This window comes from Aquarana catesbeiana, linkage group LG13 (genome assembly GCF_042186555.1).
Source record: "Aquarana catesbeiana isolate 2022-GZ linkage group LG13, ASM4218655v1, whole genome shotgun sequence".
Classification (NCBI taxonomy): Eukaryota; Metazoa; Chordata; class Amphibia; order Anura; family Ranidae; genus Aquarana; species Aquarana catesbeiana.
Genome location: NC_133336.1, coordinates 48,510,926 through 48,526,819, shown reverse-complemented (window position 1 = coordinate 48,526,819; position 15,894 = coordinate 48,510,926). Strand labels below are relative to the sequence as shown.

The window sequence follows — 15,894 nt, the reverse complement described above, 5'->3', positions numbered from 1 at the left end:
AGCATACCGAGCCATTTTGGACAATTTCATGCTCCCAACTTTGTGGGAACAGTTTGGGGATGGTCCCTTCCTGTTCCAACATGACTGCGCACCAGTGCACAAAGCAAGGTTCATAAAGACAAGGATGAGCGAGTTTGGGGTGGAGGAACTTGACTTGCCTGACCTCGATAGAACACCTTTGGGATGAATTGGAGCAGAGACCGTTACCCAGGCCTTCTCGTCCACCATCAGTGCCTGACCTTGCAAATGTGCTGCTGGAAGAATAGTCAAACATTCCCATAGACACACTCCTAAACCTTGTGGACAGCCTTCCCAGAAGAGTTGAAGCTGTTATAGCTGCAAAGGGTGGGCCAACTCAATATTACTAAGACTGTGATGCCATAAAAGTTCATGTGCGTGTAAAGGCAGGTGTCTCAATACTTTTGGCAATATAGTGTATTTGATAAACATGAGCACAAGCATTGTGCAACATAAATATTTGCACCCGCCCAAATTTTTTCTATAGGTCCGCTGCATTAAAAAAATGTAATGTTCTTAGGGTTTGAAGTAAGTTTACTGTGTGACGAAAAAAAAAATTTGGAAACTTTTTATATCCTGCTCTCTTTGCCAAGTAATCAGCAGTGTAATATGAGGACGATCGGCTTTGCTTTGTGCCCAGACATTGCAGATGATTATATCAGATAACTGTTTCCCAAGCAGATTTGGTACACTGTAAGGTTTTCCTGACCACAGAGAGACTTGGGGAAGAATGTTATTTTATTTAGGTAGTTGCGATACTGTGTTTGAAACATTCATGTGTTGACGACAAAATCCTTCTTATACGTCTATAATGTCACATCAGTAGGTATTACTTTATACTGTTACTGTAACATTTATTTGTAAACAATTGATATATTTATTGGTTCTTGATCATCAATTCACAACATTTTATAAGATTATTCCAAAGTGTATCAAGTATCGTTTTTTTGCCACATATTTGACAAAACACATATGTCTGTGGTTGTCCCCCTCTAGCAAGTATTATTTAAAATGGATATTTTGGTAACTTTACAAGTGAGGCTGCATTTACACTATAGTGTTTCATTAATACCTGCAAAACCACATGATTTTGTGCAAAAAATAAATAAAAGTCACACTTGCAATGCCATTAATTGTTAATGGGTACCCCAAACGTGGCATTGAGACGTTTGTTTTTCTTGTGAAAAATGTGTTGTTAAATAAAAACGCACAAAGTTCCGAGCTCAAGAAAAGTTTTTTTCAACTTTTTTGAAATTGAAATGAATAGGTAGAATTGCCATCTCTGTTGTGCTGGTGACCATTGTCGCAGGGACATAAAGTGAGCGGAAAGCTAAAATTTTACAAATGTCACGAGAACAATGGCTAAGGGAAAATCTTCCAATGTGGATACAGTGGGGAGAACAAGTATTTGATACACTGCTGATTTTGCAGGGTTTCCTACTTACAAAGCATGTAGAGGTCTGTCATTTTTATCATAGGCAGTGGCGGTGCGTCCACCCTCTCTCCTGCCACCCCCTCTAGCACCAATAGATAGATTCATACATTGCATGAATCTATCTATGGCTGCTGCTGCCACCCCCTTTTCGGGCACCAGGTGCCTAAATTACAGCGGGGGGGGTTGCCAATGTGGCCGAAGAAGGGGTTAAATGGTGCTTCCGAATCGCTTTTCAGGCACTTTGGAAGCGCTGCCCGTTCATTTAAATGGGCAGGAAATATTGGGAGTGCTGTATACAGCTCTCCCTAACCGCCCCAGAGATGCTGCTTGCAGGACTTTTCCTAACGTCCCGCAATCGCACCGCCCCAGTGTGAAAAGTCACACTGAAATGAATGGGAGCCGGTTTTCAATCACTTTACAGGCGCTATTCCTAGCGCTAAAACGCCTGAAAACCGCCTCAGTGTGAAAGGGGTCTAACAGGGGATTTCCCTCACTTTGTAGAGCTCTTCTCTTATTTCCTGTTGTGTCTCTGGGATAGGAAATTAGGGAAGTTTTGCCCAGGAAAAAAAAAAAAAAAGATCTTTATCCCTTCTCTAATATAAAACAAAAAATAAATTGTACATACATGCTCCAACAAATTCCTTGAATCTGTTTTCTTGTGGTCAGATATGTACAGTAATCCAGTGTGAGACTTTCCCTCTGTGCAGGAACTTCCTGTAATAAAGACTGCTCACTGCTGCTCTCTGTCCTTGTGCAGGGTGATTGGTCTTGTCTCCACTTTTTGAAAGATAAAATGTGCATTTTATATACAACTATATGGATCAGGCCAAAATGAGGGACAAATGAGGGGGAAGAGGGACAGAGGGATAGTGTCCTAAATCAGGGACAGTCCCTTGAAATCAGTACAGTTGGGAGCCATGACTGTGGTACCATAAGGTACCTGCTCTTACCTTTCTTGCGCTCCCCCACCATCCAGCCAGCCCCCTGATGTTTTGAACGTCAATATCTGTGTAAAGCTGGGCAATTCCCAAGCTGACTAGATGACAGTACTGGCCTGGGAATTGGACACTTAGCTGATGAATTGTGGGAGGCTGTACAAGTGGTCCTATAACTCAGAAGTACAGGCTTTTCAAAATGCTGGACCGGCAGATCAAAGCTCTGTGAGAGAGCATAAAATATAAGAGGAGGGGGGTGGCAGTGGCTTTCTATATGATAAGACCATTAGAACAGACTTGCACAGAGATAAGTAGATCAGTAAAGCAGAGTCACCCTGCTGCTAGTAACAAGCAAGGAACTAAGCATGTGCAAAAAACATAAATAAATATATACTGTATATATGTACAGTGTCCTTCCTTGCTTACCCTTGAACAAAACAACATTTCTGAAACGTTTAGACACATTGCTAAGATTTGCTTTAAAGTGTACCCAAATCCATTATATTGGTTTAGTCTGGATAAAGTATGGAAAGGATTAGAACCCCAGTCAGGTTTTTACTGCTGCTAGAGGATTTTCTTTAGGGCTGATTCACACTAGTAGCCCCAATGACTGTTGTTGGTGTTCACTGGAAAGACATGGTTGAACCTGGTGCACTGCTTACTTTTTAGAACTTTATTGAAATTGCACAAGTGACATTTCATTGAGTTCTATGATGGCATGCAGTTGTTTTTCAGCTCTGCACACCACCACAATGCAGTGGTTTGAACCTTGGCACCCCTGATGTTTTGGAACTACATTTCCCATGATGCCCATGCACTCTGCAGTGTAGTTAAGCATCATGGGAAATGTAGTTCCAAAGGTTTGCCATCACTGCCATAGTCCTCAAGTACCCCCAACAGGTCATGTTTTCAGGATTTCCCTCAGATGAAACGGCTGTGGTAATTACTACCCTGTTTCCCCGAAAATAAGACCTATCGTGATTGTCAGTAATGGCTGCAATATAAGCCCTACCCCTCAAATAAGCCCTATCCTGTTTCCCCGAAAATAAGCCCTACCCTGAAAATAAGACCTACAAGGACTTTAACTAGGGCTTATTTGGGGGGTAGGGCTTATATTGCAGCCATCACCGACATTCACGCTAGGTCTTATTTTCGGGGAAACAGGGTAAGGCAGTGAAACTAGTCAAATCACCTGTACAAAATAATGGAGAGCCTGAAAACATGACCTGTTGGGGGTACTTGAGGACTGGAGTTGAGAAACATTGCCTTAGCAGATGCGGCAAATTTGCCTTGTCTTTCCACTGCTGCCCAGTGAATCCCAACGCAAATGGTGTGAATGGGCCCTTAGAAAGTGAGGTTTTCTTCACAGCATAACAGACAGAAAACAGCGGCCTAGGTGGAGGGCAGAAGGTTCTGGCCCTATTGTTAAGAACCACTGAAATAAAGCATGGCTCATGTAATTGCCCATGTGGTCTCAGTTAAAGAAGAATTATACCTTTTTTTGCATTATATAGTTCCCTATAGTACACAGTACATGTAGTAACATCTCCTATTTTTCTAGGTGCCCTGTAACACTGGTAGAGTTGGGTGAACAATTCGGCCAAATGGGGAACACCCAAATTTCCAGCCCCCCCTGCCCTAAAGGAGAGGCGCTCGCTCATCCCCCATTTCCTGACCTGCCAGTCTGGTATTGATTTTGGGGGGACCCCATGTTGTTTTTTTTAAATTTTGGCATGGGGTTCCTCTTCGAAACCACATACCAGACCGGAAGGGCCTGGTATGGACAGGGGGGGGCACGTCGTTATTTTCAATAGCTAGGAGTCGGCAGTTTAACCACAAGTCATTTTAAATGTGATTTTACTTTTTTCTTTAGAAATTCACTTTTGCTGCAGCATGTTCTATATATGCTACAGATGCACCACTTTACAGACAGTCTAAGGGGACACAATTTTTTTAATTTAAAGGAATTTTTCATTTTTATTGTTGCACTTGAAGCATCATTTAAAATCACTGCTCTTGAAAAAAACAATTGTTTTTAAAAAAATGTTTTGCATTGATACGTCAGGGCACTACCCGGACCCCCATCCCATTTTTATGGCCAATTACTTGCATGTGAGCCTTCAAAATAGGGACTTTTGATTTTTCCTGTTCGGCTCCCTCAGACTTCAGTGGGGCTCGCCGTTCGGGTTAGAACTTTTTCCCTGTTTGGGAGTTCTGCTGCTAACTGGACAGGGGGGTGTTGGGCCCATCTCAGCAGGTCTCTAAACACTAGCTGTGATGTGGAACAGGATGCCTCCTCCTTGGCTCACAGCTGCCTGACACTGCATCTAGCAAGGAGGCAAGAGGAATGCCGAGGGAGGTGTGGCTGTCACTTGTCTCCCTCTGCATACCTCTTGCCTGTGCTGGGAGCCAGATGTAGACGTTCGCTATTAAAGCAGCCAGGTCCATGCTAGCTGTGGTGGCAGGCCATGTGCCTAGGAAGATGGTACAAAGTACTACATGTGGTTTGTCCCATCAATAACTGAATAATGTAAGAAAAAGGTAAGAAAGATGGATTGGTGTTCAGATTGGCCGATCCCCCTTTTCAGCAGAAATTATATAAAGAGAAATCATTTCTCCAGCCCAGCAAGACTGTGAACGCAGCTTGATGTTTACATTGGAGTTTATATCTGCTTTAAATAGTCAGACATGAAAGAGGCATGAATGTAGATTCACTGGCTGATGTCCTCGACATTACATCCACAGTTCAGTAAGGAGCTGACTGCGCAGGTGTGAAGTTCTTTCCATCAGAGGCTTACACTCTGCCGCAGAAAATGCGTTCTCCCACGGGTCTTGGTGCGCAGCTTGTTACACAGAACGCTGAGGTGGTAGTAAAAATTTGAAGTTCGGCAGATAATAAAAACCCATGGATCCACCACAGAATTCATAGAGAGCAGCCTCAGAACGATAAGATCGTAATATTCATTGTGCTGGTCAGTAAATAGCCCAACGTAGACACGTGCCTGTGGGGGGAAAAAAAGAAATGGTGTAAGTGAAAAACCTAAGACACACCGAGGTTGATTTACTAAAGGCAAATATACCGTGCACTGCAAGGGCAGTTGCTCTGAAATGAGGGGAAGCTCTGCTGATTTCTACCACCCAATCATGCAAAAATGCTGTTTTTTATTTTCCTTGCACATGATTGGTTATTCTTTGCAAAATGAAGCTTTACCTCATTTGCTAAGCTCTGGAGCAAGTGCACTTGCAGTGCACAATCTATTGCCTTTAGTAAATCAACCCCAAAGTCGGAACATGCATTTTTAAAACCAGAGGAGCTTGGAGCAACAGATCTACCAGAAAGTGAATTCCAATCGGTTCTGTTCTGTGCACATTGCTTGAGGCTGGGTTCACACCTTTGCGAATTGGATGCGGATTTCTGTGCATCCAATTCGCATAGCAGGAGAATATGACCGGCTCTCTATGGAGCCAGTTCACATGTCTCCAGGGCGGCTGCGGCTCGCACTGCACAGAAACGCCGTGTGTCTTTGCCTCCATTTCAGGGCCGAATTCAGGCAAAGATTCTGCCTAAAACGGAGAACAGGGACGGACAGTGTTGCTGTGCGATTTGCGGACGGTTTAGGTCTGAACCGAGCCTTAATGTTTCTCTTCTTTAATGAATAAGTCCTTGAAGGTACATTTCAAAGATCATTTAAAATGAACCTGTCGTGGCAGATATATGGGAGCCAGAGCACAGATGATGGGGAATGTTTCTGCAGCAATTCTGGCTTTCTCAGAAAGTGAATTCAGTTACTGGTTTGCACATAATAATATTTATTAAGGGGCCTCCATTACTAAAAAAATACAGTTTTAATATAATAACCAAGTTCATCTATACTGTGTTAAAAGAGAAGTATCTTTTTTTTTTTTCCCATTTACTTACCTAGGTGTATGCAGCATCGATCCGATGCTGCATCTGTCCGCCCGGCGCCTCTGTACTGAAAACCGAGCGATCGAACATCGCCGATCGCTCGATTCTCACAGCTCCCCGAGCGGAGAGCTGCTACCTGTCAATCAGCAGCTCTTCTGCTCTGCACTCCACGCTTACTGGAGCACTGAGCTGTTGAGGGATGGGAAGCGGCCGGCTCAGCCTCTCAGCGGCTCGCTGAGAGGCTGACATGGGCATCAGTCCAGGAACCTGGCACATCCAGACTCTATTGTCGCGGTGCTTGGACTGATCTGTGTGACATCAGCAGAGAGTGGACTCCGGCCCGCTCTCTGCGGAAAACGGGTCATAGGAGTGCAAAACGGATTTGCACTCCTGTGACCCATAGGAGAAGTCCAGCCAAATGAGCTCAGACTGGACTTCTCCTTTAAAGATCAGATATATTTCAAGCAGCCATTAAAGGTAAATAGTATATGTACTTTTTTTTAAAGAAGTTCTATGGTCACAGCGCACACATTTAATTATTTAAGATCAGCATTGTAATAGCAGTAAAAATAATAGTTATTGTTGACAATGCAATATAAGCTTACTTGAAAAGTCTCCTTTCAGGTTGTGAGTGCTACCTGTCTGCTGGCCGTCTCTTTCCCCATCTTCTTGGACTCCCTACATGCTTTGCAAATGTCTCCTCTGCTGTTTTATTTTTATTGCTAAGGACTACATATCCCATGGTACCTTGCTGCCTTGCTAGCAGTGATTCCTGTACTGACTCCGCCTCCTGAAACTCTGTAGTTCAGAAGGCAGACTCTATGAATTGTGTGACAAAGCAGTGCCTATCAATAGGGTATAGTGACCACATGTTCAAGGAAGTAAATGTGTGGGGATCTTCACAAAGTAAGTTTACAAACTTAAAGACCAGTTAAATTATTAGGAGTAGGCTAAAAATGATTCAAACACACCATAAATATGCTTAACCACATACCTACCGTGCACTTACACCCCCTTCCTGCCCAGGCCATTTTTCAGCTTTCAGCGCTGTTGCACTTTGAATGACAATTGCGCGGTCATGCTACACTGTACCCAAACAATTTTTTATCATTTTCTTCACACAAATGGAGCTTTCTTTTGGTGGTATTTAATCACTGCTGGGATTTTTATTTTTTACAAAAAAAAAAGACCAAAAATTTTGAAAAAAAAATGTTTTTCACTTTTTTTTCTGTCAGTAAATTTTGTAACTAAGTAATTTTTCCCCTTCACTGATGTGCGCTGATGAGGCAGCGCTGATGGGCACTGGTGGGCATTGATGAGGTGGCACTTATGGGCACTGATGAGGCGGCACTTATGGGCACCGATGGCCACTGATAGGCGGCACTGGTGGGCACTGATAGGCGGCACTGGTGGGCACTGATAGGCAACACTAGTGGGCACTGATAGGCGGCACTGGTGGGCACTGATAGGTGGCATGGATAGGCGGCACTGATGGGCATTGATGGGTGGCACTGATGGGCGACACTGATGGGCATTGATTGACAGCAGTGATGGGCATTGATGGGCAGCACTGATAAGTGGCACTGATTGCCAGCACTGACTGGCATCGCTAATGGGCACTGATTGGGGACACTTGTGGGCAGTGGTGGGCACGGATTGCTGCCACTGGTGGGCACTGATAGCTGGCATTGGTGGGCACTGGTTTATGACACTGTTTTTCAATATTGTAATCAGGGCACCGATGATCAGTGCCCTGATTACATTCCTAAATGTCCCCCTGTGTGGAGATGCCGCTGATCGGCTCTCCTCGCAACACACTCTGTCATTGTGAGGCGAGGAGCGCCGATTACCGACACTTTACATGTGGCCGGTTGTGATTGGACACAGCCGATCACATGGTTAAAGAGCCGCGGATCTTTCCACAGATCAGGGTTGCGCTGTGTCCTAGCAACATGGCGTGATCGCTGCGCGCGAGAGCGGCCATTCTGGGACGCCGTCATATGATGCATTAAGGTGAAAAACACGAGGGTTTACAACCCCTTTAAGGCTAGATTCACATCTAGCGTCTCATTAATGCACATTTTTGCCTGCTACATGCATAGTCCCGCCCATTTATTTTAAATAATTTCAAAACTGGCCAAAGTAGCTCATGTACCTTTTTGGGCATTGAGCTATGTGTGTTTTTTTTTTTTTTTTAGGTATAATTTTTTATTGTTTACATACAAATAAACAAACAGACAAAAACATAAATGCGTATGTAGCATTAAAGTTGCAAACAGTGCTTTGTGTGGTTTTTAACCATGTAGTTTGCCGCATTTATCTCGCATTTTGATGCACACATGCATGTGCTTGACGAAATTGGGGTGCCATTAACAATGATTGGCACTGTAAGCATGACATGCATTTTTTGCATGTTTTGTGAACGCACACAAAAACAACCTGGTTTTGAGAGCTTCCTGTTCCTACTTTTGCCCGGATCGCCCAGGACCATTTACAAGGAGCAGCGTGGCTTGCACATGTGCAGTGGGGAGCCAGCTAATAAGCTGCAAGGAGTCACGGCCTTCTTTCCACAGGTAACACGGTAGTGTTAGGGACTCAAAGACTGGGTGAGCTCTGGATCCCTGGACAGGTAAGTGTCCTTTTATTAAAAGTCAGCAGCTACAGTATTTGTACATTTATACTCGCCTATATTCACCTAGGTGGGCGCAGCAACGATCTGATGCTGCATCTGTCCCCGCTGGCTCTGCAGTTAGAACTGAGCGATTAAACACCACTTATCACTCAGTTCTCCCCTCTGCTCTGAGCAGAGATCTGTGAATGTCAGTCGCCGGTTCTCTGCTCTCCCCTCCAGGACTCAGGCTCCTTTCACATTTGTGCGACCTGAGAGTCGCACGATTTTTACCGTGATTTTTTTTGCCACGATTTTGACTTGAAGCAATGCCTGTGTCTATGGACCTCAAGTCGGATCAAAGTCAGACCAAAGTAGTGCAGGGACTACTTTGAAGTTGCTGCCGCTCTAAGTCGTACAGATTTGAATGGTGCTCATTGGAAATCATGGGGTATGACTTGTCATGCGACTTTGAAGTCCCAAGTCACAGGACAAGTCGAACTAGTGTGAAAGGGGCCTTACTGGAACGCTGGGCTGTGGGGGGTGGGAGGGGTTGGCTCTCGGTGGATCACTGGAAGGCTGAACCAGGTGAAGGTCCTGGCTGCTTGGTGGATCCCGATCTTATGGTCAAGGTGTTTTTCAGAGCCTGGACCGTCTCAGTGATGTCAGCCGACAGTCTGCTGCAGAACGAACTGCACTCCTGTGATCCATAGACATATATGGATCACATCCTTTAGGCTGCATTCACACCTGAGCGATTCAAAGTCACGCGGTTTTTACCTTGATTTTGCCGCGTTTTTGTTCAAGTCACCGTTGTAAAAGGCAGAAAAACGCCTGTAATCTGCCCCAAAGAAGCTCATGTTCTTTTTTGATCTTAGGGCGTTTTTCAGGCGTTTTGCTTCAGGTGACAAAAGGCTCAGGTAGGAACAGGTGCCATTGAAATGAATGGGATTTTGCTTGTTGGGCATTTTTCAGGCTTTTTTTCGGGTGTTTTATGAGCTGAAAATGCTCAGGTGTGAAAGCAGCCTTAAAGGATGAGTTCACTTTTGGGAACATGTAATATGTTCCACCCGGTGGGTTGAAACACGTAACATGTTCCCAATGCTGCAGCCACTGCCCGAAGTTCAGTGTGTGAATGAACTACAAGCCCAACATCCTTTTTCGGCTGTGGATCACCATGGTAGTTCATTGATTCTTCTTGTCAGATTGTATCTGCTTACCCTTACGGGACACAAGGGCACACAGATACACTGACAGATCTGCAGGAGACCTGAATGGCACCAGCGATCTGCTGATTGTTGGTGCAATGCTTTTAAGGCACAAATAAAAATAATAATAAATGCACATTTATATATAAATGCACATTTATATATAAATGCACATAATAAATGCACATAAAATATATAATTTATAAGTGAACTTATCCTTTAAACTTGCAGTTTAATGCATTCTGTGTGCTTCCTATGCCCTCTAGTGGCTGTTTAGTAGATTTATTTTTCTTGGCTTGTTTATTCTCAGACATGTAGCACAATAACGCCTTCTTAGAATAGAAAATATTCACATGTCTCATTTCATCACATATCTCAAAATTAAATGGATTATTCCTCATTTCAGGATAGTGAGTGAAGCATGTTCACCCCATTAATAAACTGAATGTGAATGTATTCTTCATTCTTTTTCATTCCTGTGGTTCCATGAATTCAGAACCACAAATGTGTAGCAGATAGAGCTTAATATTATAAAAGTTGTTTATTCCAAACCTTATAACTAATATATATATATATATATATATATATATATATATATATATATATATGTATATATATATATATATATATATATATATATATATATATATTTCAGGCTTGTTGACCATCATCAGTGTAGTGTATGGGAAATTAAGTGAAACATGCATTGCACTGCTTGCTTACTTTTTTTTTTCAAACTATATTTGAAGTGTCACTACACATAACACTAATGTTATCATGTGAACAGGGCACATAGAGAACAGTTGTTTTCTATGTGCCCTAGGGGTGACCTGCATTAATCCAGTGCAGAAAAATGCAGGCCCCTGCATATAGTGTGAACAAGCCCTAAAGGTACTGTATTTCTGGGACTCATATTGTCAAATATTTTCACAATTCCTGATGAGGCATGCTTGAAAGTCATATAGACTTTTGATTTAGTGCCAAACATAAAGCATACCTCCCAACTTTTTGAGATGAGAATGAGGGACACCTATCAGCAAAAATTATGCATGCATAGAACACACTCCCCCATAAAGGTGAATTGTACAAAAAAACAAGATTGGTTAAACCCACAAGTGCTTTTTTTTACCACTACTATTCCTTTATATTGGCTTTTGGTATTTACAAATGCAACAATTTAGAAATCAGATAAAAGGTTTAGCACTGGAAAACACTTTTTGAAAGCTAAAATGTGCATTTTATATACAACTATGTGGATCAGATCAAAATGAGAGACAAATGAGGAGGATTGAGGGACAGAGGGACATTGCTCCAAATCAGGGACAGTCCCTTGAAATCAGGGACAGTTGGGAGCTATACATAAAGTAACCTGCTCCCACCCGTGCGCCTTGCAGAGCCGCATGTTGTGTCACCCTGCCCGACACATGTGTGCTTCTCCATCCGTCTGCTATTTTGGAGGTGGCTTCCCTGCCGTCTTCCTGGTATGGCAGCTGTGGTTTGGGCGTTCTCGCCCCCTTCCCACGTGACGCTGGGTGGTGGGATTATTTAGGGTCCCTTCACTCATTACATGATGTTGGCGGTCATTGAAGGCTGCATAGTTTCCTCTGTCTTTTTCTGAGCCTTATGAATAGGTAATTATATGGTGAACATCTCTCTTTCTGTATCCTTCCATGGTGGTTTGACCTCAGGGTGGTTGCACATTCTTTCACTGTTTTTTTTATTTTGAAAATTATTTTTATTGCAGTATTTCAATTTAGGTACAGAAAAGAGCCTATTGGGCATACCCAGGCTCGGATGTACAACGCAAACATAGCTAAAACAAGAAAGAAAAATAGAGAAAATAAAAAAAAAAAAAAATACAACCAATAAAACAAAAAGAACCCCCCCCCCCCCGGTACGCTTGGACCACCTATGCAGTGCAAACACACATGTTTGTCCAGTTAAACTTCAGAATTAAGTCCACTTGAAAGATAGTCCCTCTCTCAGACTCTAGTCACCTAGAAAATTCCTGACAGGTGTAGCAAGAATTCAAAGTTCCTTTAACTAAAGCTGGCCATACACCTATAGATTATCTGCAGATTTTCTATGGTTAGATGGAAAAAGTGCAACAGATTTCTCCATGTTCCCTAAACTTTGTGGATGGAGGAATCTCCCACTTTTTCCATCTAACCATAGAAAATCTGCAGATAATCTATAGGTGTATGGCCAGTTTAAGAATGGTTGAATTATTGTACGGAATATTTACTAGTCATCTAAAGAGTCTACATTTGTAGAGGGGATTCCACCCAGATGTCCCATATTTTGTGAAATTTCTTAGCACATCCTCTAGACAAGTAAGTGGCCTTATACAACGGGAGGGCAGAGTTAATTAATTGTTTCCAGACAGGCATGTACTGGCCATCGGGACTACCGGGAGATTCCCAGTGGGCCGATGGCTCAGTGGGCCAGTCAGGTGCGGTCCTGGAGCAGCTCCTCTCTGACAGTGAGTGATCGCAATTTCACTCCTGTCAGGAGGAGCAGCTTCCGTCATATGCTGGAGAGAGCATTAGGCGTTATGCTCCCTCCAGCCTGCAGGGGGAGATAGACCAACGGCAGACTTTCCTTCCTCTCTCCCCTTATCACTTTTTATCACATGACTGGAGAGAGGAATGAGAAGCTGCCTTCAAAACGGTGAGTACATGTGGGAGGGGGAGGAGAGGGAGGACACTGATGTGAAGGGTTGCTGATGGGGGCTCTCTGATGGGGACTGTGATGTGAAGTGGGCTGCTGGTGGGGACTGTGATGTGAAGTGAGCTGCTGATTGGGACACTCTGATATAAGGGGGACGCTGTTGGGGACATCTGATATAAGGGGGATGCTGTTGGGGACTCTCTGATGTAAGGGGGACGCTGTTGGGGACATTCTGATGTAAGGGGGACGCTGTTGGAGACACTCTGATGTAAGGGGGACGCTGTTGGGGACACTCTGATGTAAGGGGGACGCTGTTGGGGACACCCTGATGTAAGGGGGACGCTGTTGGGGACACTCTGATGTAAGGGGGACGCTGTTGGGGACACTCTGATATAAAGGGGATGCTGTTGGGGACACTCTGTTGTAAGGCGGGCGCTGTTGGGGACACTCTGATGTAAGGGGGACGCTGTTGAGGACACCCTGATGTAAGGGGGATGCTGTTGGGGACACTCTGTTGTAAGGGGGGTGCTGTTGGGGACACTGATGTAAGGGGGACGCTGTTGGGGACACTCTGATGTAAGGGGCATGCTGTAGGGGACACTCTGATGTAAGGGGGGTGCTGTTGGGGACACTGATGTAAGGGGACGCTGTTGGGGACACTCTGATGTAAGGGGGACGCTGTTGAGGACACTCTGATGTAAGGGGGACGCTGTTGGGGACACTCTGATGTAAGAGGGGCGCTGTTGGGGACACTAATGCAAGGGGGACACTGTTGGGGACACTCTGATGTAAGGGGGATGCTGTTGGGGACACTCTGATGTAAGGGGGATGCTGTTGGGGACACTGATGTAAGGGGGACGCTGTTGGGGACACTCTGATGTAAGGGGGGCGCTGTTGGGGACACTCTGATGTAAGGGGGGCGCTGTTGGGGACACTGATGTAAGGGGGACGCTGTTGGGGACACTCTGATGTAAGGGGGACGCTGTTGGGGACACTCTGATGTAAAGGGGACGCTGTTGGGGACACTCTGATGTAAGGGGGACGCTGTTGGGGACACTCTGATGTAAGGGGGACGCTGTTGGGGACACTCTGATATAAAGGGGATGCTGTTGGGGACACTCTGTTGTAAGGGGGGCGCTGTTGGGGACACTCTGATGTAAGGGGGACGCTGTTGAGGACACTCTGATGTAAGGGGGACGCTGTTGGGGACACTCTGATGTAAGGGGGGTGCTGTTGGGGACACTGATGTAAGGGGGACGCTGTTGGGGACACTCTGATGTAAGGGGCATGCTGTAGGGGACACTCTGATGTAAGGGGGGTGCTGTTGGGGACACTGATGTAAGGGGACGCTGTTGGGGACACTCTGATGTAAGGGGGACGCTGTTGAGGACGCTCTGATGTAAGGGGGATGCTGTTGAGGACACTCTGATGTAAGGGGGACGCTGTTGGGGACACTCTGATGTAAGAGGGGCGCTGTTGGGGACACTAATGCAAGGGGGACATTGTTGGGGACACTCTGATGTAAGAGGGATGCTGTTGGGGACACTCTGATGTAAGGGGGATGCTGTTGGGGACACTGATGTAAGGGGGACGCTGTTGGGGAAACTCTGATGTAAGGGGGGCGCTGTTGGGGACACTCTGATGTAAGGGGGGCGCTGTTGGGGACACTCTGATGTAAGGGGGGCGCTGTTGGGGACACTCTGATGTAAGGGGGACGCTGTTGGGGACATTCTGATGTAAGGGGGACGCTGTTGGGGACACTCAAAATTAAAGTGGGCCAGTCATGAGGAAGTCCAGGGCCAACTTTTTGTCCCGGTCCTGTCCTGTTTCCAGAGATTGATGGATGGGGCAACAGAAGATTTCCACTGGAGTACAATGGCCTTGCGTGCATAGTAGACTAATAATCCCAGGAGGGTTCTGACTGCTCCGCTATGAGCCAGAGGCTCGACAAGACCCAGTAGGCACACCTCCACTGTCAGTGGTATCTGGATGGTGGTAACAATGGAGACAACCATAGCCACCTCCCTCCAAAAATGGTTTATTTGAGGACAGGACCAGAATATATGAATAAAATCCTCCGACAGGGCAACACACCTCCAGCACGAACATGGGACAGACGGGTATATTTTATGCAGGCGCGAGGGTGTGTAATACACCCTATGCATGACCTTAAATTGTATTAGTCTGTCTCTTGCCAAAACCAATTGTGTGAAGGAACATTCCCACGCATCCTCCCAGTCCTCTGTATCCATGCCTGGGAAGCCCTCCACCCGCTTGGCCTTAAGAGTTTCAAGTGCCGTGTGTATATTAGGTGAGATTACTTTGTATATGTTGGACAGAACCTTGGTTACAGATCCGTCCCTGAGTAAGTCTTCCAGAGATGAAGAATAAAAAGCCACTTGGGAATTTTCAAATTGAGTACTAAAAGCATGCCGAAGCTGTAAGAATCTAAACAAATATGAGTTAGGCAATTCATAGTTCTGTTTCAATTCCTTTCACTGGTTTTTAAGGAGCAGGTTACTTTTGTTTGGCACTTTCCTATCTTGTGCACTTCATTATTCTCTATAGTACTTGCAATAGATGGTACCTGGAACTTTGAGGGACAGGGATGTTTGTACACTGATCCCAGCTGTCCCAGTGACAACAGGTAATGTATTTTGTGTTTTTTCCTAATGCATGTTCTTATCTTTTTCATAATGACAATTCTTATTTTTCTATTTTATTTTTCTCTTTACTGTTTTTTTATTTTGATATTTGTTTTAATTCCTATTTTTTTTTTCTGTGGATCCTTGCAGATACATTATAAAAGGCTCTCCTTTTGCTAATCAATTCACATACAGGTTACATTCCCTTACCGTTACTTCCATTTGGCCTCTATATTAATCTTTGGTGTGTCCTCCATTTGCCACACCCACAGCTCCTAGGCCAGACGGTCTCATTGGTGCCCATTCAGGCACCTGTCCCTTTACTATAATAGTGTAATCATTAATACTGGTTATATACATATGTGTTTGAGCTAATATATGGTCTTTGTCCCTTTTCTCTGGGCACTTTTGTTCTAAGATCATTTGCTTTAATGACATGGTTTCTCTACAGATGCTGCTTATCAGCTT

At 44.6% G+C, this 15,894-nt stretch overlaps 1 protein-coding gene across 1 annotated transcript in view; it reads right to left on the bottom strand.

The window, feature by feature from the left end:
• Positions 1-3,531: 3,531 nt before the first annotated feature.
• Positions 3,532-15,894, bottom strand: part of LOC141117677 (prostaglandin D2 receptor-like) — a 32,001-nt gene continuing 19,638 nt past the window's right edge. The window contains exon 2 of the mRNA XM_073610647.1: positions 3,532-5,390. Within this exon, the coding sequence (XP_073466748.1) occupies positions 5,175-5,390 (216 nt within the window). The 3' untranslated portion in view covers positions 3,532-5,174. The remainder of the gene's footprint in view (positions 5,391-15,894) is intronic.